The 26,836-nt window shown below is 38.1% G+C and overlaps 1 protein-coding gene across 11 annotated transcripts in view; it reads right to left on the bottom strand.

The window, feature by feature from the left end:
* Positions 1-22,879, bottom strand: part of LOC111269636 (uncharacterized) — a 178,946-nt gene extending 156,067 nt beyond the window's left edge. For 9 of the 11 annotated variants that reach the window (XR_015314657.1, XR_015314659.1, XR_015314660.1 and 6 more), the window contains exon 1: positions 1,444-1,931. Coding sequence is in view for 1 of the 11 variants with exons in the window: in XM_086972180.1 (XP_086828306.1) it covers positions 1,444-1,492 (49 nt within the window). In the remaining 10 variants the exon portion in view is untranslated. Of the gene's footprint in view, positions 1-1,443; positions 1,932-8,682; positions 8,720-22,764 lie in introns of those variants that run through there. The other 2 variants (XM_086972158.1, XM_086972171.1) reach the window with 2 other exon arrangements.
* Between the last annotated feature and the right edge of the window lie 3,957 nt (positions 22,880-26,836).

The following is a 26,836-nucleotide window of genomic DNA, read 5'->3' as shown; positions in this document are numbered from 1 at the left end:
TATATTATATATATATTATATATATATGTCTGTTAGCTAAATGAACTAAGTGCACAAGCGGCGTTGTGAATTGCCCAAGTTATATTTGGAACCCATTGCCATTCTATCGAAAACAAAATACTCCGTTTAGAGCTATTGTTATTATTTATTAGGCGTCGCCTGGAATAGTTCAATGTAGTCGCTAGTTCTGTTGTTATAGGCTAGTTAGTTGCGTGGCAGTGCCATGTGGCTCTTAATGTTTTACTGTTCCTTCGAATTAATGTGTAAATAGTTTAATTATATCGAATGGCCTTTAGCGGGGTCACAGAGATTGACAGCTAATGATGTCTCGTTCATTTATAACAGGACATGTAACAGGATACGTTCATTACGGGTTGAGTGCATAATTAACATCACCACACGTTGTCCTTCAAACATTATCGCTATAAACCATTACTAGAAGCAGTGCTCCGGAATCATATCAGGTAAACTTTAGATGTATCATTTTAAAGTTGTTCTAATATTTTTTTATCACCTTATCGTGCGAGTTGCGGACAAGCAAAACAGATGCACGTATCTATATTTTAAAACAATTATTTTTAAACCTAAGATTAATGGATAGCCTAGTTCTTAATACGGTATTATGTTTGGAAATAGTTTTTTACAACTTGAGCTCCGGCTTTCATTTCAAGTGGCGCTCCAAGTACATCTACTCTCACAACTACTATCCATAGCTCGTGCGTGTCTCCACCGCTAGGGAGGCATGCTCACAGGAATACCATCATCTAGATACTATAGCAGTGGTTCGAACTATAAGTGATAGAGGCGTGCCTGTCAATTCACAGAGAAAAATGAAAGTCCATATAAACTTCCTGCATTCCTTATTGTATTCCGACAGAATAAAACCGAAAAAAGTAAAATGTTTTTATTTCGCCAAAGCATGCATGCTGTTTCTCTGTTTTTAGGACTATGAAATGGAATCAAAGACGTTTTTTTACATCTTTTCATCTATTTGATCTGGGGGATCTTAAATTGGGAAGCTTAGTCAATCAAAGTGCTGCCATGAGCCAGAGCTCGCCATATAGCACTTGTGACGAGCCTATCATTTTCGGGCACTAACTAATTCTGGTGTCATGAACTTGAATTTCCTTGGTCTATCGCTTAGGTTTTGTAATCACTTTCCTCCTAGCAAACAAAGGCACTTCTTGGGTAGTCGTTTTTACAAACACCAATTCTAATGTAATTCATTGGGAAGAAACTATTGTTAATCAGCCTGACGCTGGCTTCAAGAAGTTCTTTAGTGCAGGTCCCACGTAGAATTATTAGGAGAAATCGCTAGCGTGTATTATAACCCCAAAGTCAAAATTTATGTAATATATATTTATATGAACGGTCGTTTTCAAGTGACAACAGTCGTTTTCGCATAAGACAACTCAAACTCCAGCATCCGACAAAATAACCAACCTTTTTGCGCTAGAAGCAGAACTGCCGAAAGATGCGTGGAACACCACATTATTAAATTGATGTGTTCTTATCCTCTTCGCAATGCTGCCTTTTGTCACTTGCACTTCTTACTACAATAAAAATGATTCACAACACGCTAACCGTTGCACATTACTTGATTGCACACGCACCTAATCCAAATAATCTTTATCGTGTAATTGATTAATGATACCAACAGGCAGTACATGCATAACACGTGCGACAGTAGTTCCTTAAGGGGCAGCAGAAGCAACGCTAGAATAAAACCCTTGCGCTGTTGTTGTCCATTGATGTGTCTTTCGTCACTGCTTGCTTAACTAAAATAGTCCACTATTCTATTTATTTATCGCTGGCTTAACAACGGGCCTGATAAACAACAAGCTGCATCAGTTCAGACCCGATCATGCCGGCCGAAAATTCAAAAAATCTTTGAACGTTTTAAGTATCTATGCGCCTAGTTGTCGAGTACAGCCTTCTGGGGCGCTACCTCCACGTGTACAAGTAACGCTTCCAAGGGGGAGAGGGCAATGGGCGGCCCAGTAAAAGGCCCCTCTCTAACAAGGTGGAGCTAACGAGGGGGAGAGGTAGGCCAGAGGTTGCGTTTCGCGTGCCGCACTCCACATTTCATGGCGCCTGAAAGGCGGCGGAGGCGGCAACGGTAGCAGCAGTAGTCAAAGCGGCAGTAGAGTTAACAGCCTTGGATGTTAGCCAGGTACATTAAGTTTCAAATTTGTGAGTGTGTAAGAGGAAGCTCGTGGCAGGCTCCACTGTTTCCAGACACCTAAATGGGAGTCACGTATCAGCTAATTCAAGCGAAGAGAAGTGTTGTACTTTGCAATAGTTTTTTTTCTCGACAAGCTTGTCTGGGCAGATGTCCCTCAATCAGGTAGACAACGGAACCATGAAAGTGGGATAAATTCTATGACAACCAGACAGGGAACTACGTTCCGCGAAAGCTGAAGTAGAGAGAGTCTGGAAGGACTCCGGGTAAAGTTTGTAAGCTACGGAGTTGTTCGGCATATTATTGAGAAAACCAGAGCAACAACATGATGAAACGAAAATAATATATCTCTATAAAGGTAGATCCATACTGGTCACAAACAGCAAACACATTTCATCATATCGCTCAATTTATTTCAGCTCTAACGCCGTGCATTGTGCATTGTTCCTTTCTTTCAGAATATGGAAATGTGAATGCGTTAGAGGCTGCTAACAGTAAGGTAGAAGTTACCCAAGATCTATCGAAATACAAAGAGGAAAGTCTCCCACTCGAAACAAAAGAATTTACGCTTATTAAATTAACTTAAGTAAAAATACGAGATTACATGAGTTTTGGTTACGGGGACCTGTATGCAGAATATACACTGTCACATTAGCATGCCTGGATATATCCATTCAAAAAGAGTCACAATGTGCCAAGGTAACAATAAACTCTTCCGTGATAAGAGGTGCGATGGACAGATGCCAACACTGACATTACAATTGCTTCTTCTACAAATTCAAGTCACTGGATAATTGTATGGATAAGCGCGGATTCGAAGGGGGGGGGGGGTCCAGCAAAATTCCTGACAGTCACGATGAACAGATTATGCTAGTACCGTATTAATGTCATATGTATTTTACATCTATAGATATAAGAAAGTTCCTGTGAATTAAAAACAACTATCATAATGGTTAGTATTATTACAGATTATCTTCTAACTAACGAGAAATAATTTTCGGTGGTCGGAACAATTCCCACACATGTGAGTCACACAATACTTATTTTACTATACTCGACTGAACATTGGAACTTCCTATAGGATCATCATAATTTCATTGTAGGCAAACATAATTATAATTAAACGTTTCACATATAATTATCCTTCCCCAGTATCAAAAGCCGTAAGGCAGGCGTCACGTATTCAGCAGTGTCTATTCGTTTGCAACTCTATGGAACCTGCATATACCTTATTTAGGGAATAGAATTGGTAACTTTTTACTTCATCATTAAATACACACCCTAAGGATAAATAAATGTTTATGTGGAAGGATCGTAAATGGTACTATTGTTATTCATACTTATGGTAATAGTTTATTTGCACGAATGATGTAAAGACAGTGCATTCTTATGGTACCCCTATAACATTTTAGGTGCCTTTCCGTTCGTGGTCGCCTTGTGTTGTTTTTGATATTAGTTTTCTCCTTCGAGTCCTTGCTTCATAGCCTTTGTGTATATATCCCTCGAAAAATTAAAAAAAAAGAACCTTTATAATAGAATTTTTTCCTCGGCAAAAGTCACGTTTAAATTAGAGGGATGATATCTGGAACTTTTATGACATTAATTATTTTGCTCTCTTGTTCTGGAGAACAGAAAAGAAAACAAAGGCATAATTAAAAGATTAAGAGTCCAAAATATTAGCTGCATGTACCCACAGAAAAATGTATTCTCATCAGATATCGATCCATCTTCAATAGGCTAGATTTTGTTTGCAATGGTCAAAAAAGAAACAAATTACGTATAAAAGATGTAACGGATATCATCTCTGTCCTCTGTCTACAGTAAATTTATTTTTCCTATACAATTCACTTAAACGAGCTTCCTAGATTGTGAGATCGGAGTTTGAAACGATATAATGAAAGGGGACAATATTTGGGCACTTTATGTGCTGCAGATATAGCCTGTTTTCTGGGCCGTATTCGCCATCTACGGCATGTATAGTCTTTCACTTATGTATCTATTTATCTATTTTGTTATTTAATATTTAATTAAAATTCATATACATTTATATAAACGCTAATAAAAAGCGTAAGATCTATAGGGCTCCTATCGGACTAGATAGCTGATCACTTCTAAAAAGAACTCCTTTATGCAGGGAATAAAAGCAAATGTGAAATATGACTAGGATTAGAATTATGCCGCAAACCAGAAGATAATTTGTTCATATTTTCAAGTTCAGTTGACTGAGTCGTATTTGTACGAAACAAAACCGTAACTATTTTGTCCAATATTTTGATGCTCATTGCTGGACTTCAAAAATTGATTTTATCAACAAAAAAAAATATACGGGAACGCGTATACTGTCGCTGAATTTTATGAGTAATCACTATAGCAACTCTTTGTTACTCAATTCAATATAGGTAATAGAATCGAATGCTGTCCGATTTTGTGGTAGGTATGCTTGGCTGGTACGCATTGCATTGGGTTTTCCTTGCTTCATGACGCTCAGATGACATACCAGTGGCTTAAGGTGTCTAGAAATATCAGTTATTTCTTTTCGCCCAGTTCTTTATCTTTATCTCGCATGGTACGGTTCACGAGTTCACAAACTGATTTGTGCAATATGTCCGGAATGCAGACGCTAGTCTATATGACACTACGTCACTGCTTCTTTCTATCCGCGCGTTTACTGTGTTTGTTTTCCATTGCGCAAAGTGTTTCCATTGTATTACGTTCTTGACAAACACTTGGTACACTCTGTTTAAACACATAGGTCAAAGTGCGATATAAACTAAAAACCTGCACACGGGCGGTTTAATAATTCTTTCACTAATCTATTAACTATTTATAGTGGAACATCGTGCCCGAAGGCCAATGTATTCCTGCCTTTTACCGTGTTTAAGTTCCACAATGACTCTAATTCCGTTCTTGAGTGATATTCCTTGATTATACATATATATATATATATATATATATATATATATATATCCTGTTTTTTGGATAATAACTTTAGTCCCAGCCCACTATTTTTCAGACCGATGTATCCTTCTAGAAGCTAAAAATTCTACCTGTTACGTTTACTATATTTTAGAGACACATATTACTCTGAACAATTTTTGTTAAAACTAGCTACATTGAATCTGCACTTATAATGCTGTCAAGCGGTACACAAAGCAACGTAATTAGAAGCATCACATATGTGTTAAATACAATATTGAGATATAATACACTTGTCAGGGGATATCAGACGCATCTTTAGTAACTATATACTAACCGTTATTTGTCGACTGGCGAAAAAGGTAGTTACATAGATGCATTTTTTTCTCTTTCTTATGTATAATACATGGTTACAGCTGAAATGGAAATTGGTACACTGACGGACATTTATATGGAAAAAAAAAAGGGTTATGCAAACAGTGACCACTAAGATAAGATTTGATACTTAGCTATTATAGAAGTAATCGTTTAAGCCGTGTCCCAGCTGTAATAGCTCCCAACGAAAACTATTTTCTACCAAGCTAGAATGTTGAGATCCACTGCGGGAGTTAAGATCAAGGTCTAGCTTTATTAATGCTATCAAATTTAATGCTTAGCAGACTTAATGATAATTAAATAACTCAAATGAGATTTAGTGCATCGGCAAACCTGAAGAACTGTACCAAAATACCTTTGTGTGTGCCCTGAGAGTCTGTATTGAAATTTGGTATCTACTTCTTGAAATGTTTGCATTTGGTTGAGTGACGCTGAAACATGAATAGTTCTAAGGATATAAATTATAATCGACCCATTTGAGTATACATGTCACCGATTATAGGTGTAAACAGTTTTCGAAGGATAAGTTCCGTAAAGTCTACGATCGATTATATAAAAACACATCATATTTGTTTCCGACATTTATTATGTTCCGTTAGCATGTTTGGTTTAGAAACAAATTGACACATTATCGTCATCGGCCTGCATAAGGTCTAATTTTTATATATAAAGATAAGGCACTATAGTATCAAGTGATGAAGCTTACTTATCCGCGGATATATCATTGATACCGGAAATAAACCTCAATTACGTAAGTAAAATAAAAGTAAATCCATGTTTAAGATCTAGGACCATTTAAAAGTAAATAATAGGAATATTTGTATTGGGTCGTCGAGTGATAACTGAAACTGCAAAACGTTACACAGACTCTATATAAATGTCATAATCAACTGCGATGAGATGTCACGTACACTAGATAAGGTCCTTTGTAATTTCAAATAATTATTAGATTATATTAATCTCAAATAATTAGATTATAAACTGTCCTCAAACTCTACGTCAAGTAGGTTATAATATGGTGCCACAGTCTGAGTAGCGACGTTGATGTCTTGCTTTATGAATTATTATAAGCAAAAGAACAAGTATGACTGTTCTTGAAGGACAAAACGGTTTGTCGTTACGTATGTGAACCATTACTTCAATAAGAGTTGAAAAGTATAATTCTTTAAACTATCCTTTAGAAAAAAACTGGTTCAGTCTAACTTACAAAAAACGGACTGAAGTATTGCAACGCAAGTAGAATTGATTACGGAAGTACGTGATTCTACTTACATGATCTGCATCGATTGAATAACGGCAAACATATTTAAGGTCACGTTGAGCAAAATATATCCGACAACCGCAATATTTGCGGCAAATTTGTAATAACAATATGTTTTTAAAAATCTTTTTTTACCAAGGTAAATATTTTCTTAAGAATTATAGTTACGACAGGAAGGTATCGTGTGCATTATTAAAGAACGTTTCGCTATTAGACACTTTAGGTGTTACGTATTGGAAATGAGTAAACTGTTTAATGGAGAAAATGAGTCAAGTGAGTTTTAAGACTTTCGCTTTACATTTCATCAAACACTGAGTAAACTGATGGAGCAAGTAATTCCAGGCTCAATCTCTTAATTCATATTACATGTATATAATTTAAACAATTTTTTTACAGTAATTATCGCCCGCCATAAACGGTGAGTAGTAACCTAAGTAAATTTGCTACTCTCATAATAACTACGGCCCTTAAAAAAAACACGAACTACAACTTCGGCGGTCAGTTCGCACGTACAAACACTAGTACTTTTGCATTTGAGACTGAATAATATAGTTACTATTAGATACAAGATACTCGAGCATTTAAAGGTTGATATAAGCATTGCATTACATTTTGACCATGTTGTGTGTTAAAAAAATTACCCTAGCTGATAGTCTAATATACTTTATTTGTGTTAAAAACGCTAAATTTATTGGTAAACGTTCAAACTAAAAAATTTTTAATTTTATGATTTGGATCCAATCAGAAAGGCTGTCCAACGATGGCACTGTAGCGTACGACGCCGAATGCTACCTGAAGTTTATCGAACCATATATTTTGCAGATACACATAACTCCTGACAAATGAAAACCCACTATCCAACATGTGATGTGATAAAACCCATTGTACCTGTCATTATGCGTCAACGCGTCTTGTCCGCCCTTCATTAATCATAGCTTCCGTATAATGAACGAGGGGGTGCGATACAATTTGTATTTGAAAGTACTAACTATGTATATTCGGCTCCGGGCTGATATTGTCTTTAATCAAGACATATTGTGGCAAATGTCGGTTAGTAACTGATAAACTCTAACACAAAGTTTATAACATTAAAATATCTCTTTTATAGTGATGCTTGATATGCAAAGATGTGCAAAAATGTACATGACCAGCCCAATGTCGGTTTTATAGTGCGCACGTTATTGCAGCAGTAAACGTGTCACAGCGACTGAAATCCAACCAGTGAATTAGCGAAACATAGGTAGAACCGCCGCAGAGAAATTACTCTAAGTGAATATAGCCCAGTAGCCAGAAATCATCGGACAAACTTGAGAATAACTCAAATGGAAACAAGTAAGAATAGACCAATAAAATCTAAGAGTGCTTGCATTTTAATAATAGTTCAAATAGAGAAGCCATGACCGAGCCACTCAGATTACTATCGCCGAGGTTCAGTCGACACTTTGGGTTCAGCTAGGTAATCTTGAAATTACGCGTCATGTGTTCACCTTTGCTATCAGAAATCTTTATGTGATCAAATAAACACCAGTGTGATTCTGGTCAACATAACACTTTGGATTACACTGATGCGCCAATATGACTACATACGTCCTGAGAGCTTTAAAGGAAAAAATATACTGACTCTAAATTCCAGAATAAAGACAAGATCATCCGTTTCAATTTTACGATCTGGTGGTTCGAGGAAAGAAACGCTGAGGATTGCTCACTGAAATGTTTGTCGCATTGCGCAAGAGGAAGAACAGGAGTAACTCACGCTTGCCCACAGAGACGCTCGAAAAACAATAACTACTTTTCAACATCAACTTGAAGAAACAAGTAAAAGTTAGGAAAAACAGGTGCAAAGCACAATCACTCTTCAAAGTGCGCCAAAGAAAGCTCACAAGAAAACAGTATTAACCTGCTCCTTAATTTCAAATGAGCTAGAACAGAAATAGCTGAAATAACTCACGCTTGATGCGCTCGAAAAGTAGCTGGAGGAGGTTATTCTGCCAATTGGATACGACTGACTAATCCATGAGCATGTCCAGAGGCTTGACTCTCTCACAATATTACGAGAGGATACCAGAGTGATAATCGTCATTTAGGATTTCGAAAACACGAAGCCCTGAGAGATTTTTCGTTGACCCCTATTATATTGTTTCTTCCAGCCACACGAATTGCTGTTTTGTGTAGCACTGGCGTTTTCAGGTTACCAACAGATAACGACTAAGTCAGTTTCCAGGTTTCTCTATTCCATCGCCCTGTGCACTTCATGTGTGTAGGCATAATTAGTCCAGATAAAACCGTGATCGGCTTACCTTAACTGTGTCCTTGACAAATGTCTCCATGTCCACTCGGTCCCGTGTAACTCAGCTCTCCATACAAAGCATCCAAGTAACAATGAAAGAGATGTCGTCAATTTAAGAGACTTTAGGCCAACATAGGAACCATGCGAATCTTAAGGCGAAAGATGTTAAAATAATATTAGTCAACATGAGCGAAAATGGTTATTTCTTCCTTGGCGTTCCTTTTGCAGAGAAAATGAAATTATCTGCAGGGCCGCAGGCCATGTCGCGCGGAGAAGAATAGCTTCCTTAGTGGACGACAACGAACTGTCTGTGGCACTAAGTGAGAATCTGAAGCTTCGCTTTATTATCCGCCTAAAAACAGAGGACCCACTTTTTTATAAACTGCAATAGTTTGCCCACACTACTCAAAGCACTAAGTAACGTGTTGATCACATGCAAATCCATTGTAGTTAAACGGTCCAAATGCAAGGTCGAAGAACGGTTCTTTGTCCCTACATAACTCTAATGTCAAGACATAGAACACCTGGTTAACGATTGAAATAAAAGAAGACTGAGGGCTACAGGTATCACAACTGCCAATTCCTGGCCTATTCAGCAAAGGGCTCACCGATGGCAGAACGACATCCAGTGTCGTGACACAGATGATTGGCAATAAAAAAAAAGACAGAAGGAAGCAACGAAAGACATATGGAATGAGAATAATTAGATGCCAAACAGACCACGATATCCTATGCCCACGCCGAAAATATTCCAAGGTCTCAATTTTTAACACTCGCGAACTAATTTAAGTTGGTTGCAGCAGTTCCGCAGCAGAGTCCGACGATATGCTGGATATCACAGAAGGCCACGTCGGCGAACGGATCAATAAGGATCAGGATGAACAATTCTCAGAAACGCACTTAAGTTACAGACAGAGGGTCGGCGCCAAGGTTCATGTTGATAGCTTTTGCCGGTAGAATACAGATATGCTACCCAAGTCCAAATCGCTACACATCACAGAGTATGAACTTCTCTTTTAGCGGTTTGACGCTGGCTGTATAATACCTATTTATAAAACCTTTAAAGGGCAGAGATTTTTGGGCTTCAAGAGGCAAGAGCTGCTTTAGAACTATAGCTTTTTGGGGTCCAAAAAATCGTATCATAAAGGATATTTATTACTCGAATGGTGCGCTGCAAATAATTTAATAATTTATAACACAAATTATAAATCAATATTTTACAGAAACGAACGTGAGTTTCAAGTTGACCTCACTTCGATCAATGAGCCCATGTCTTCTAGAGTAACGGCTTCAGAAATTCTGTCAGACATGGGAAACCCTATTGATCATCACTACATACTAACTGATTCTTTTACTAAGGGCACGCGCTCTTCGCCTCATATTCCTCTGCTAGGAATCAAAGACGCAAGGTTCCTTCAGATCACATTTAGAGGCTACTTAGCAGTGAAATGGGCCTTTTCCCAGCTCAAGGGGGACATGTATGGTAGACCCTACAGGTTGATTGATGGAAAAAAGAATCGATCTATAATGATTCCACCGGATCCAGGGCGCTTAACAATATTCCATGAATTCTTCCTTGCCGATTGCGATTTCAATCGGTCGTTGCGCGAGTCTAGAATGAACTCTAAAGACAACGCAACAGACCCTCCTTCAGTAATTACAGAAGTGTTGCAAGTGGCAAAACGACGTAAGTTTAAGAAAGCCCTTGGAAGTACCCTTTTTACGACCAAATTCTAGCTTGTGAAATACACTACCATAGTAACGAAAGTCACCGATCATTTGCTGGCCAACAGCAACCTAACAAGCATCTGTAGAATGCCAAACGTATTATTAAACTTGAAAGGCGCTAGAGAATTCTAATTAATATAGGTAATAGGGTTGCTGGCTAAGACATATGGGGCTATCATTGAGACCCGATTCTGAAGCTTTTTTGAGAGTCGGGGATTTTTTTTTAAAGAGCAAGTCCAAGTTTGGTAAAAATAGGTTTTTCTTTGTGGCGATACAGCGCGCCGACATATGAGGAAAGGAAAACCACCACTTTTTGCATGTGAAAGAGCAACATTTTTTTTAATTTTATAAATTTAGTCAGTCCCTTATCTAACGATGACAGGATTTTACATCGCATACGAATATATACTGAAACATCGCATACGACGATATACTGAACCCTCAAAATTTTCCTGAGATCACGCGCTTCCCTGGCGATACTGATAATCTCGTCATTATTGTATGAGAAGAACTTCTCGTAAAGCCGAAGCGACTCTTAACAATGCCCGTTATCTAATATTCAACTGCATGATAGAAATGGGGTACCTCGTTTCAGAATAAATCGAGGTAATGGTTCTCATAAGTAGACATCAGATCAAAATGGTATCGAAAACAAGATGTCTCGGACTGCTTCTTGACAAGGAGCTGATGCGAGTACGACATACCATAACCGAAGCTGCCAGAATCGCTAACGCTATAGCACGAAGCCTCCCTAACATACATGATCCGAGGAAATAAAATTGTTGCAGACCAGTTGCCTCGGTATTTGGTTTAAGAGGTCTCTTCAGAGCTCCGGTAGAATTTCGCTTCTTCAGGAGCTTACCCAAGAGAACGCAGCATATAAGGATGCCCTTAAGTATATAAGCTTATCGAACGCTTAGCCCTCCTATTGCACTACTAGAAGTGTGAATTTTACTAAGAGACTTCCAAATAGATGACGTAGCAAGGACGTAGAATCTAGAATCAGTAAATATAGTGACGAAAGCTACAGATGAAACCTGTACGATCTAAAATTAGTAAGCGGAGTATTCTGCAAAATCTAGAGAACTGGTACCAATGTTTAGGATCCGATTATTTTGTTACAACACGACATGCCCAGAAACTAAATTAACTGCTATTTCACCCTAGTCATAACAGGGCACGGAAACTTTCTATCCTATATTTTGTGTTGATTTTCTTTGTAGCAAAAAACACAACGATACTCTCTACGACCTTCTCCGATTCGTTAACTAATCTATTCCAATATATTACCGGAAATTTTTTGGCCTGTATTAAGGGACCCGTCCAGGCAAATTTTGATACTCACTACACTGTCAAATGCACGGTTACGAAATTTTAATTACCAGTGTTCGGAAAAGGTGATAATTTGTTGAAGCGAAGTGTGGAAAATACAATGAGAGCAAATAATCTTTCACTAGAGCTCATGTAGGGGAACCTTTACAAGCTTTGCCATGCGCGGTTTGGTGATATATTGAAGAAGATAAAACTAGCCTATGTACAGATTTTTTTTTACCATCTTGTTATTGTCAAGCATTTCCAACGGTACGAGACCCCTTTAGTTCCACCAGACGCAAATCATCTTCTTCACAGGATGAAGATCTGGCTAACTTTGGCGTTGGATGTATCTTTAAGAGATACCGATCCTTTTATCTGCTTTATATCGTTTCTTTGCAATGGTTAATTAGCTCATAGGGCACTCACATTCATCATTTTTGAGTAAATCCCATAAATTCAGGGGCTCCTGTCGACGGTCACAAAGCTGTAATTCATTCTCGCCCGATTTGTTTGCCGGTAACCTTCTTGCCTACAAATGTGTATTCAATCAGTCTTTATCGACCTCAGATGGCCGACCGGGGCGGGGTGCATCCTTTAGCTTTAAGATACCTTTATTTATTTGCAAACTAATTCTGATCAGTCCCTTCAGAATTTTTGCTATACACGGCTCGAATATGCCAAATATTTTGTGCTGCTCAGCAGCTGCGTACTCACGGCAAAAGATGAGATGAAGATGTCGACAGTACATTTAGTCTACTTCGAATTTCTATTTTTATATCTTAAACTTGGCATAATACTCCGTTCATTGTATAGTTATATTACAATGGATGTACGGGAAGAAAACTTTTGAGTAATATATAGAATTCAGCACACAAAAAGAGATAAAAAAGAAAGGGCAAACAGGAAGGCCAGATCAAAATAACTTGTGTTCTGACCTAATACATCACATTAAGAAAGCACTTTCAGACTCATGCCTTACGGTGACCTAGGTGTGACCTATAGGATACGGTGATCTATAGGATGACATTTTTCATATTCTGATGATTTGTCCTGCTCTCAGATATGTTACGAAAAGCGCCTAGGAAACCTTTTATAGGAAACAGATGATGGACGGAAATTTTACAACCAAGAATTTAAAGGAATTCCTTCAAAAAAGCCTTGTTTACTTCATCAGGTTAACCAAGGTACCACTAAAAACCGCAAACTTGTCTTAGCAACCGCAACCGAAGTATTTCGAACACTCGATATCACAAGATTCCAACGTCACCTAAGTAAAAAAAGTCGCAGATCCTGAGCGGCCTGGTTCCCTTCCATCCGTCGTAAAAGGCCACGCGGCAGATTTGCATGATATCTGTCACACCTTTCTCGTTTCTGAGGCACCTTCTCCTGCCATCAGGCCCGGGGGAGCTCTGTCCCCTACAGAATCTATGGTGGAATTTATACACCACAGAGCGAGCCAGATCATGTCGGTTTAGCTAATTCGTCACTTCTCATTCCTCTTTCACCCGAAGTAATACAAATTAATCCCTGTAAATTCTACAAGTTTCTGAGGTTTGTATGAAAAGTCTCTATTACTGGGTGTTCGAAGAAGCAATTGCAACTGCCTTCTTGCATTGCCCTTTACAGCTGTCCTTTGTACGACAAGCACCAATAGATCTTTTAGCATTCTCTTAAGGATTTGCTGCGGTTAGAGGCTAAAGACGGACGATTTAGAGGAACCGAAGAGGAGAAAGGATTATTCTACTTATCCCTTTTTCCGTTGCTCGGACGCTAACTCCAAAATAAAGATTTGTCTACGCCCAGAATTGTACTTTTTTAAAACTCGAAATTGATGTGTCAAATGGATTATTGATACCAGACAGCACTGATACTGTGTTTTGTACCCACTGAAACCACTTTTATTTTTAAGCTTTAATCTCTCTCCGTCCAGATCTTTAACGATCATTACTATGAACCAACAGTAGATCTGACGATTACCTATCAGACTATTTGGCCAGGATCGCCGTTGGGATCCACCATCTTATCAGAAGCGTCTGCTTCTAAAGCCTATAAGCTCAGGTTCAAGGAAGTGACGACCTTCCAGTGTTGGAAGACCTTTCCTTTTTAGCCCATCAAAACGCTCCTTCTTTTAAATGCTTTGGTAGCCGACGCAGCGCCCATGTGTTCGTTGTGCTGCAGATTAAGTCAACGAACTTCGTCAGTTCGCTTCTAAGTATTGCAGAGAGATTTCTTCTTGCCTATACATGCGCCGCTGTGTCTTCACTCTTCCAGTACTCTTTTCATCGCCTCTGTTTTAGCTCCCTAGACTCGAACATATACCGACTAACTAATGACTGAAGCTTTGCTTAAAGTTTCATGCTTTGACAGCACGCAAATAGTTTCAAATATTCTGCCACAGTTCGGCCGCGCTTTCACCGAGCACAGCTAGGAGAGAGTAGAAATATAGCTGTTCTTCTTGTAAAAAATATCCCATCACGTCTTTCAACCTTGTACTCAGCTTTTAAATTTATTGGTAACTTCAGTAGAATTTTATCTAGCTCATTCATTCAACTGGACGCATATTGCTAAGAAAGCTCCTTCGCATTCTGGAAGCGCAAGGTCGCGGAAGTCAGCCGAGATTTCTTCACGAGCGTTGCTATAAGGAGTAATAGATAGAAGTTAAGGGAAAAAGGAAGAAAACTTCATTGCATCTAACATCAGGTAATAACGCGTTTTTTTTTCCCAGGATATTACCGCACCCTATGTACTATGGTGAGCCCTTATGAGACCTAAATATCCTGCGGATCTAGCACATGCAGCACCTTCTGCTGAAAGCACAATGGGGCATCCTGCCTTCATATAGCGTCTCAGCTCGCTAGCTGGCTGGTTGTTCACCTCATGAACTCATGTATATATATATATATATTAAAAAACTATTGCTAATTATTTCCGTGAAGTTATTATCACTTTTATTTCAATTTTTGACGTTTTCACAACTAAGTGAAGTACTATAAGAGTCATCTAAAAAGTCAATTGTCTGCTCCTATGGGAATTTTTTTGTTATATATTCTATAATATATATATATTTTTTTAGAGGGGCGTCGTCTTGCTTTCAGTCAAAATCGACGATACATACTTGTTCTAAATAAGTAAAAGATGATTTAAATGCCCAGGTTGAAAGTTTAGTGTCTGCAACCGCAGGCATTGACGGTGTTCTTTAAGCAAGTACAACGGCTAACTTTAAATCTAAAATGTTCACATTATTTTAAATTGCTAACGCTGCTTTGTAACACTCACAAAATAAGTGATAATTCTCATGGTTCTGTAACTAGAGGCTACTATGCCGTGCGTTGTATCCACACAACCATTCGCAATTTCAACTATAAATATGCCGAAAGCGTGACAGAAAACAACGTCAGTTTGCGATTAATTTTCTGGGATAAAAATTTTTTGAACCGTTATGTAAAATATGCAGTAAGGGTTGTCGGGTCGCAAAAACGGGTTAGCGGCGCCTTTATCGTGTCGTCCGCCTTTTTTGCTGTCCGTATCTTTTGTGCTGCATATTTTCTCCCGAATTAGGAAAAATTGACTTTACGCTATCGGATTATCCCATCTTTGTTTCTAGACAGAGATTCTCAACTGAGCTGTTGTTGAAGAACTCAACACGATCCCATTATAAACCGTAAACAGTTAACTACAGCTGCTCAAAATGACAGTTCAGCAGTGAACGACTTGACAAAAATCAGAGTCCTCGAAGCAATGTGCATACGATTGAGGACTTAGCTAAAAATGATGATGTCGTTATTACATACATAAAAATAGCTAGGCGGCGAGTCGACGCTGATTAAACAGAGGTGAGCAATGATCGAGATCCTAACCCCTATTATTCAAGTTTTACGTCTGGTATCGCCGTTAGGCATTCTATAATCCAGCTTCAGAACAAGACAAAGTATGTCTGTGCCTGAGTTTGAACTTTGTTCATAACGTTTACTTAAGATTAGTAGGCAAAGATGTTACCCACTAGGCTATCGAAACCCTAACATATATGATTCAATTTTATGTAATACAGACCTAGCTGATTCGGATATAGACTAGGATGTTGATGTATGCGTCTATAGAGCACAACGATGAAAAAATACGAGCTACTAAGGGCTTATTGTCGCACAATCGGCTCAACTGGTCATACATAAACAACAGCTTCACAAGCTAAATCGTGCAGCTTCGTGGCAGCTAGACGCATATCCTTTTTAGAACATTTAACAATAACAAGTCGATTTGTTCTGCCACCAGTTCCATAGATCAACACAAATCTATGTGCTTTCGCTACTCAGAGTTATCGATTTCGAAATATCAAAATATGTAACAACAACCACCACGCTAAAACTGTTCTATGCCAACGATGTTTACGTGGAACGAAAGAAAATAGTGACAGGAATCATGAGCATTAAAGTTCTTTGACAATTGTTAATCCATGTATACAGTATTATTATGTGTTTCAAAAGCATGAGAGTTCCATTGACAGAGTTTGCTATCATTTAAAAACTGGATGTGTCAAATGAACGACCGCGGCGCGTAGTGTCTGAGCTCGATTTCAATGTGCGACGCAGCCAGTTTATTGCCCCTGTGCACTTTTAGAGCAGCTTAGCTAACTCTTTCGCTTTGACACGTCGTGCCACAAAATAAAAGTAAATTTATTTGGTTGAGGAGATGTACAAACTACATAGAGCAAATGCTGTTTATGCTTCTTTCGAAGAAGAGTGACAATGTCGTACGTGCATCTGTTTCATCGAATTACAACCATCGCATTGGTCTACAACGATACACCGATCACCCAAACGCCAGCGGTGTCAACAGAAGTTTACGGTAGCTACTATTTTGCCTAGACAGCATAACCCCCAGCCATGTCTGTTCTGCAAAGACGCGTCACATTGCCTTTCACGATGCAATAACGAAACGAGTTACAAAGTTAGAGCTGTTCTTGATCGGAAAACCAGTGCGTGGGGTGTTATGGTCAAAGCATTAAAAAAAATAAAACATGCGGAGGGCCGAAGGCCGCGTTCCCGACGTACCATAATCGCATTCATTAAACGGCTATGCAACTTCTCTTAAAATCAAAGCATTTCTGCAGCAGTCATACCGGTTTTTTGCTTACCACTTTGGTCATGATCGTATTAGCCCACATTGTCTGTGGTGACAAACAAATCCCTATTCGATTGTTCATCGCGGTATCGAACAGATTTGCTGAGCGAAGAATTAACACATTCCCATGCACTCAGTACCCAACTTTACTCATTCAGTATTACCAGATGCCACTATAATCGTGTCAGAATGAACATATCAATAATATATACATTTTTAGCGTTAATCAATTTATTCAGCGTTCGCCAAATGTGATCTAAGTAATAACGAAGTTCAGCCGTAAATACCCACTTATCTACAAGGCATTCGTTGAGTCTGCAATTTCGGATGTGCTAGATGCACCTATCGGTGTAAGCTAATTCTACAATATTTGCAGCTGGGCTTGTCGAAAGGTCATGGATTCAGTGGTGGCATCTGGAAGATAAAAAAGGTCCAGCTTTTCGTGGTCAAACTTCGTCAACAGTGCAACAGGTGGACAGTGATTGAGCACATCCCGTTATTATGCTATTATTGTGTTCAAATTGTCGCGCAGTTGAGTGGCTGTAATCTTTGCAGAGATTTAGCATAAAAGACACAAAATCGGCAATCGCTATATTAAGACGATACGATGTGTGCTTTTGCGGCTGCATCAGAAACTACTAAGTTTATCAAGAAAAAAAAAGGTTACCTATGCATTGCTAAGTCGACATGCACTCTTAGTTACTATGTTGAGTGGTGGCTACAGATATCAAAGAATTCGTGGCCTGACTTCTCCTGAAGAGAAGCCTTGTTCGTTTTGAAGATTTTTGTACCAATGTCTCTGAACTCTTGTTCAGACTATGCTAACATTCTTTACCGTCCGTTACCGACCGTTTAACATCTGTTAACGTTCGTTTTGGAAGATCTCAACAAGCCACAAACCTTAAATGTCTACCCAGTTTATTCCCTGTAGGCCTGTCGACTTTGCTTCTTCGTCGCTGATTCCACCAGGTAATCTGAGACCAAAAACGGCGATCTGACATCTCCTTAGCTTCAGTCGGCGCAATTGCAACGGACGAACTATTTAAAGGCGTTCTCTGTTCGCTAGTAGCAAAGGTACAGTTGCAAACAACTAATATCTACGAAAACGGTCGATCAAATCTTATCAGTGTATCAAATGTAGGCTCAATGAAAGATAATAATTTGCCTCATATAAAATATAATTTTATGCGGATTAAGTAGTGTTATTTACGTTGCGATAATGCTGCCTGCACACATACTGCTAAATTTTCAAATGGGCACAGAGGCATATCGTCAGAAATTTCTGTAAAATGGACCAAATGTATCTCAATTTCTGATCTTTTAACAACTAAAAAATCATGTAAAGATTCTATTGCTAGACTCTAGGGCTTTGTACCTATTAAATTGTACCACTTCTAAACAAAATTGACAGTACCTGAACGCGCATATCTTGAGAGCATGAATTATTGTTGCGAACAGTGGTGTTGTCGCTTAATCAACGCTAGATACAACGGTCAAATCTTTGAAACTTTCATATCGTTGTAGCGCTCATACCAAAAATCAGTATTCCTCAAAAATTATTCGATAGATGGATGAACATATATCCAAATAAACCTTGTCAGAATGTGCTAATTATTCAAATAGTGTAGGAGTTGCACTATGGGGCGTAAAATCCAGAAAGTTCTAAATGAACATGCAGCACTTCGTTGAAGAACTTAAGCCTGAAGGCTTTGAAGGAGCAATGTGATACGCACTTAATAAAAGGAAAAAGAACGCTATGCTTGCGAAAGATACGTAGCACGGTAGTAGCCAGACAGGACGTATTATCAAAGAACAGCTGAAAGGTTCATCAGATTGAAAGTAGCAATTAAGTGGTAGAAATCTAAGTAGGTAGTGTTGTCACAATGAACCTGAATTTTTGTGACAGCATTGTCTAGTGTCTCTATTAATATCTCTTTTTTATCTTTAATATCTCTTAGAAGTTATCTTTTACGATTTTTACAATTTGACTCTTGACATTTGAGCAGTGGATCATAGATGGTACGTTGGTTGTGCCTAGCTTTTTATCGTTGTTGCTATTGTTGTTATGGCAGCATACCCATGAATCATCGACGTGGTTCAAACATGCATACATTTATTTAATCAAATACAGTTAAGCACTGAGGACTAATTGCTCCTATAGCGGTCTGCAAATAAGGGAATTAGTAACAGCATTACGCGAAGTGAAACGATCTTTATATAATACTCATCGATTGGAGGCCATAGACAAACATACAGCTTAGTAGCATAATTAAAGGTGAACACGCAAGTAGCACCTGTGCACAGCTAGCAATAAGCGTGATCGCTGCGCTGCTCTATCACAAATTCGTTGGCACGTTACAATGTTCAATACCAAATTAACAACAATCGTCCTTTATACTTAATCCTTATGTATAATGTATTCATATAAAAACTTATTGCTTTAGTCTTATAAATTAATAGACCGCTGATCCACGCTTCAAATGGCGATAATCGAGTTCATTAAGCGTCCGTACTTCCTTCCGCATTCCGTAAAAAAGTGTAGTATAGTTGTGGATTTTCAAACCCATAACATATGACACCGGTAGCCTGTACTAACTTTATTTTGTGCCAAAAATTGGTATCCTAGTTTTCCATTATTCTTTTAGGACAACTTTTAGGAAGCATAAAAGAAAAGCGCAATCTATTCGCTTGCCTTCTAAAGAAATGTGTATAATTTATTTATAAAATGACCTCTGAACATTTCAAAAAGTATAATAAATCATATCCATAAATCTATTAGAGAAAATCATTAATTTTAGAAGGAGAATAATTAGAGAGAAAAACCTATATGGATTCATGTGGAAAAAGCTATGGTGATGGTTGGACACTGCCTCGAAAAACAAGTGACCTCTTTAGATTTGAAAAAGACATTGTATAATTTGCACGAAGCAAACTAATCAACAAATGAGCTTTCATCGGCCTCGGTAATATATCCACAAAGTTTATTTATTGATACTCAGTAAATTGAAAACAACTGGTACAGAACCTAAAATGAAACTATCTTAAAAAAATGAATAATTCCGTCAGGTTCGATCATGTGACTCTATTATATATGCATAAATGACTTCCATGAAGTCGGTACTCGCATTGAAATTGTGCAATTCGTTGATGGTAACACAAAAAAGAAGAACAACAATTAACTGTTGGGTGAGTATTAACAATTTGTCTTTTAATATGGGCAGAAATACTTGGATTCAACCTACGGCAAACAAGCAGGTGGATTTACGCGTTAAACGCGGCAAGCATGCACTCTCTTTCGTAATAGGCGAGACTATTTCGGTATCCACGGATACGTACGTCATACGGAATCATACGATCATACTACTTGATTGCATCATGCACTTAACAAAAAAATGGCTCAGTTTTAACTAGAACAAGAACTTAATAATTATATTAAGCACTTAAGAATGACACACCAAGCTAATCTTAAATGGGCATACATGTTCAATATTAAATGCCGACTGTGCAGTACTATGCACACAGAGGAATATATTGTCAACTGACTTCCGAGGAAAATCTATTTTGTATTGATTGGCCACTATTTACACGACTATAAGACTAAGCCGCAACCTACAAAGCTCTAAAAATGTTTTCAAAATGCTATTATAAAATGCTGAAATCATCAGGCAATTGAAAAAAAAAGCAATTTTTATGGTTTTAGTACATCTACAGGGCGGATATTTAAGCAAACGAATGAATTAATAAATTAAACATAGGAAAAGCTTTACGAACGTTCTTTGAACAAGAGAAAAACCATACTTAACCAGCACCTATTTAAAAATACTCTCGATGACTCGATCGATTGTCTACTAAGCTAATGATATTAAGAAATATGTATCCGAAAGCAATTCAGTCAATTACGTATCTCTTCCAAGATAAGAAAGGTTTTTATACGTACTCATTCTATTTCTGTGACTATCGCTCAAGATAACATACGATGACGGATTACCACCAACCAAGCCTGACACGGATCTTTGCCCTGCCGTACAGCCTATAATTTTTTAGTAAAGTAAGATAGTTTAATATATTTTATCATGTTTACATTTATTATATTTGTTATAGATGTTTTTATAATTTTAAGGATGTATTTAGTGTTAAATATTTGGAAATAGCCTGGTCAACCAGTGTCTTTTAAAAAGACACTGGTTAGTTAGAAAAGATTGAGATTTTGGACTGACGCTAGACTAGAACTATCTGGAACCCCACACGTGTGTAAAATAGGAAGGCGGCTTTAATTGCACAGGGCCTGGCAGGCTGAGGCCAAGAATCAGGGTACCGGGTGAGGGAATGAGAAGGCTGTGTTTCACCGCCGGATTTCAAAATTTTCTCCACAGCTGCCGTCTAGGCAAAAGCTGTGAGATCAAAAATTACGACCATTAGAAAAGCATAATAAATGCCTGCTCAGATTATGCTCTGATATATATGCATTGGTAAGGCATTTTGATTTACATCTAACCTTGCCGCTTGTAAGCAGGTGCAACGGCACCGCAAGACACTATGGCCGAAAAGCGAGAAGAAATGGATAGGAACCAAACGTTTATTTGAGAGAAAATTGAGGAAGGTCGTAACCGTCCTAGGCAAAAACAGCAAGGGTTGCTGTCTTGGATTAAGAGACTGATATAGGAAATTCGCGTAAAACGGTTAAAAGTTTTTCCGTATCACTTTTTATAGAACGGATTTTAAGAGAGGTGACGTATAGCTGGGCCATGAATGTTTTTAAATGTACCTCCATCACATACAATGAAACGCACTGAAGCACAGCGCACTGTTTGAGGAAGAAATCTGTGAAGTTCAAAGAAAAGTAACGCCCAGTTAGGCAGAAAGTACTGGTTAAATTTAATACGTTTAAACTAGTGCCTAATGGCTTAAAAATCAAGCGTAAAACACCAAGCTTCCACACTATTGTAGCAACTAATTATAAGTGAGCCATGATGCCCGTATACATTTCACCCCTTTTAATAGATTAGATAGTTTAATAGATTTGCGCATTACCTCTTGAAAACAATTCCAACTTTCGTACTTACTTTAACTAATTCATTTGTACTTAATCTTAGTGTTATTCTATTCTTCGCATATTGTTGGTAGGTGCTTACAAATGGAGTTTTACAAGGTTGACGTTCGGTACTGTTGCTAATACTGCTTTGGGCGATTGGCCCACGGCAAGAAACGTCCAGTTTCAAGTCTAAATTAACGTTTTGAGTTTTACGCCTAGCACTGCCTTCAAATATCATTCCAAATCGGTTTCAAACCTAGACGATTACACTCTTCTTAAATCTCTGACAGGCGAGCATTTTATTACTGTAGCAATACGCGAAATTTACGTACTATTTACGATACTCATTAACTTGTTTTCCAACCAACATATGAGCTATGATCTCAGGTAAAGAATTAGTATTTGGTAACAATTATCTCACATATCTTTGAGATCAATCATGCCATTAATACCGTGCTTCTTGCGCGATAGCGTCTGCATATTAGTAAATCACTTAGCTGCTGCCGGGTGCGTTAAGGGACGTAACGGAAACCTGTGCTGTGGATACTCACTTCTTGCCGCGGTACGCTTTCTTTTGTTCTACGTGACTAACCTAGAACACGACGTTACACGAAAGACTGGAGTCCTAGAGATGCAAAATACTTAACATCGTTTTCGGGTACCCATTCACTTAGTAACTGCATGCGACTTGCCAAAAAAAAAACACGATGAAATCTGCCAGATTATTATGCATTTACCTGCTCGATTGGCTTTTCACACTAATCCTGATTTCACAAACAATTCAAAAATTGGTTGACGTACAACTACTGCAAAACAATATAATTTGATGCTCTTATCCTATCTATGACATTTGCAATCGTGTATGAAGGTTTATTTTTTTTTTTAGTGTTTATCATGAAGCAATTTGTTTTAACCTTGCGGCACTAAATTGGCCTCAATTCTTTGCGAGTTTGATGTCCATGCATCGCTTCGTTGAATATATCCCCTTTACAATAATTTCTGCACAAATATCCTGATTTATTGCTTAGAAACTCAAATTCAGCTAATATTCAAACGCTAACCACAGAGGCAGGTATCCTTGAATTGTTGATAGGTTTTGTCCAGATGCAGTTGTATGCCTAGTGAAATATTTTAGATTTTATAAGCAAACCTAAGGTAAAACCGTTGCAGCGTATCTTTGAATGCACATATCCAGAAGGATGTATTCCCGGCATAAATATCTGAAAAAGTTACAAGCGCTTTGGAACTATTTTTTAATAACCCAAAGGAGTATTGCATGCTTGCTCGAAAATCTTATTATCGATTATTTTCGTAGTCTTCTTAAGGGCATCATCTGGAGTATTAAAATCAACATGTTTTGTTAAGAAGACGTTTCATGGGTACCTGGTTGGTTGTAATGATTTAGGAGTAGTGTTCACGTCTAAAAAACAAAATAGTGCATGTTAACTTCTTGCATGCGCTAAGTAGTGTAAACTGCCAGCTACAATTATGCTTAAGGTTAAATGACGACGAGAGGCCGAAAAACGGACAGACGATTGCGGATCCTCTGGATCCTTTGTATCAGGATTATCAAGATTCAGCATTAAGAAATTCTGATATGCACCCATACTATACTTGTACAAATAACTAAAAAAACATTCGTAAAATAAGGCAACATAGTGTTATATCTGAAATATTGGCTGTTATAAAAACAAATACAATAAACTTTCGTGCAGTTTTAGAAAATGAACAGTGCGTCATCATTGAAGCTAAATAGACGATATGTACGAGATCTACGGTTACACTTCAGAATATTTCTAAATGTTTTAGTTAATTAAAGTTCATAATCCAACATATGAGATTTATTGCAACTAACTGCAGGCGAAACAGCACCATCATAGCAGTTGACACAGATAAGTGAAATTGGAAGAATTTTGTAAACGAACCCAAAAACGTTACTGGTCTGTCAATGTAAATCCGTTAAGTATGAATACTTGACTGATTTTGCGTATACCGCTACTTTAAATATTAATGTGATGTAGAAAATAGAAGGATACTTTGTCGCGAGAAGCTTCTTTTCTCAGGCGATGAGCTCCTGTCTCGGATATATCGTTACACTCAAATTCGTTATAAGGGAAACAATAGTTGTATTTTTGGTAACCACATAAACGAGATAATGTAATCAGCAAAGGAAAATAATCAAGATTAATGCGAACCGAATTATTTGTTTCATTTAGCGTTGTCGAATTCGTTATCCATAACGTAACGATACCTAGAGAAAATTGTGTTAATTGTCCACTATGTATTTTAAGTTCACCAGTTTCAATTTCTCGTCAGTAAAACTGCTCAAACGTCCTATCCACTTGAAGATTACTCATTTTTACGAACATACAACTGACTTGTCTTTTCTTTCGTAAAAGACGACCGCATATCATAAGCATTAGTTGAGACAGTCACAAAATTTGCAATTCTAACTATAGATAAATACGTATTTTCAAATCTTTAGCATGTACCGAATAAACGTCTATAAGAAAGTAGATGAAAGCCTATTCACTGAATTGGAAGGTGATTACTGTAAATATGTACGTTTGGAATAAAGCCTTATTGAAATCGGCTTCAAATGCCATCGCACTACACCAAGTTCGGTATACATGTTTTAATGCTTAGCAGTAATATTAGGTCCTTCCAGAAAATGAAACAGTAACATATCTGTTATACCACCTAGTGGTTGCTTAGAAAAACACCATAAGCTTCGAAGTCAATTGCATGGAGTGTGTATATATATATATATCAAGCAAACCCACATTGCGTTCTAGTAAACAAAGACTACAATATATGCACTTGGAAGCGATGTATTTGGCGGAAGCAAAAATATTTTTTCCGCTGTCGCTGCTGCCTAGTACCGCTGTTCAAGCAACTTATATTTTCACACTAACAAAACGTGGGCCATGTCGATGACTATGTTATCGGAATTCTATGCTGTACGCTGTTTCGTTACTCGTATTGATGCGATCGGTCGTGCATGCAATGGAATAGCCGTGCTCAATAATCAATGCTTGGACCCGATGAAGCCAATTATGATTACTGAAAAAAGTTATGTAGTTCTTAAGGGAAAGAAGTGACACATGATTAACATATAGCATATATTGGAGCGTAATTGATGATATGTTCATGATAGTCGCAGGCAACATCCATACCAGAATACACCGACAACATTAAGCTAGAATGGTCGCGTTTGGAGAAAGCCTGGAGATGTTTAGTTCCTTGCTTGTTACAGAGAGAAATATAATTGCAACGGAAATTGCGATACGGTATGGAAAACCTACTTCGTGAAAACTCACTGATTGCACATGCTTTCATTACTGCAGAGCTTGCTCTCAACGCTCAGATAGATTCTCCTCAAAAAAGGTCGTCATCATTTTTTCAACTTGCCGCTTGTCAAATGTGTATTCCGTTCACGACCTCTGCCAGCCTGGTGTAGAATCCTGAGTGCACATTAAAGAAACGCATAATACCTTAAGCCTGGGAATCGGGACTGGTGTAGCATTGGTAGGAGCTAATTCTTCAAGAAGATCAAAACGCTTAACAATTATGGTCTCAAAGGTGAAGTCGAACTTCAAGGAGAAATATGAACTCAGATAACTGATAAAAGCCATACAAACGTTTCACCTTTGACTTAGGCTCGGGACCACTCAGGACCAGCTACCCCGCAAAAGAAGTCTTCTATGTTCACTTCCAAGAATCTTGTGCACAAGTAATGTTCCAGTCGTGGTGCTAGACGCCCGCTTATCATCGCATTCTGAAATCCTCGAGTAAACCGAAGATTTACAAAAGAAGTTCACAAATATCTAAAGTAGCAGAAGGCATCCTTAAATTGCCCAGCCGAAAAATTGTAAGCCCCACACAATATCCAATGAGCACATCAAAGGGTCTTGTTGTTTATAATGCTGTACTCCGTCATTTGACGTTTGCATGGAAGAGGGTACCGTTCCGGATATTTTGCAGTATCTCTGAAGAAGTAAAACCTACCGGCCGTAATTTCTATGTACAAACTCTTATCAAGGATTGTTCGTTTGGCATTCAGTTCTTTCCCTATGTTTCTTAACGCATTACTTACTACTAATGGACTACCCGGATGGTCCGGCAAATTAACACTGACGGTCCGTACAGCATAAATGGAGACAAGAAGAAAAACTTTCATTCATCATCTTCAGTCTCTCTATTCAATGTTCATAAATCTAAAGGCAGTGTTTTACTCCAGATGAAGATCCATCGCACTGACTAAGTACGCCCAGCAGAAGGTACCAACTAAGGTCTTAAATTTGTTAAAAGATATTTTTCGGAGAAATCTAATCACACTGGACCATGGCATCACGAAGATGACGAACATGCGATAAGATTCACGCAAGGAAACAACTTGAGACCATTGCTTTTCTCGATTCTTATTATTCATGTCTTACTCATCCAGCAGCGGCATTCGGTCTTGAAGACGATCCTATATGATGGTAATCTTGTAGCGTACAATTCCAACTGTAATAAGGGCTCGCAATCTTGAACAAACGAGTTACAGAACTGAGCTCTCAGATAAACAGGGAAGTTTAAAAGAGGAAGAAGGCTTGCAAGAACTATTTTTTTTGGCTTTGG

This window comes from Varroa jacobsoni, unplaced genomic scaffold (genome assembly GCF_002532875.2).
Source record: "Varroa jacobsoni isolate VJ856 unplaced genomic scaffold, vjacob_1.0 scaffold_149, whole genome shotgun sequence".
Classification (NCBI taxonomy): Eukaryota; Metazoa; Arthropoda; class Arachnida; order Mesostigmata; family Varroidae; genus Varroa; species Varroa jacobsoni.
Note: the sequence above shows the minus strand (reverse complement) of the source record. Positions and strands in the feature narration are given on the sequence as shown.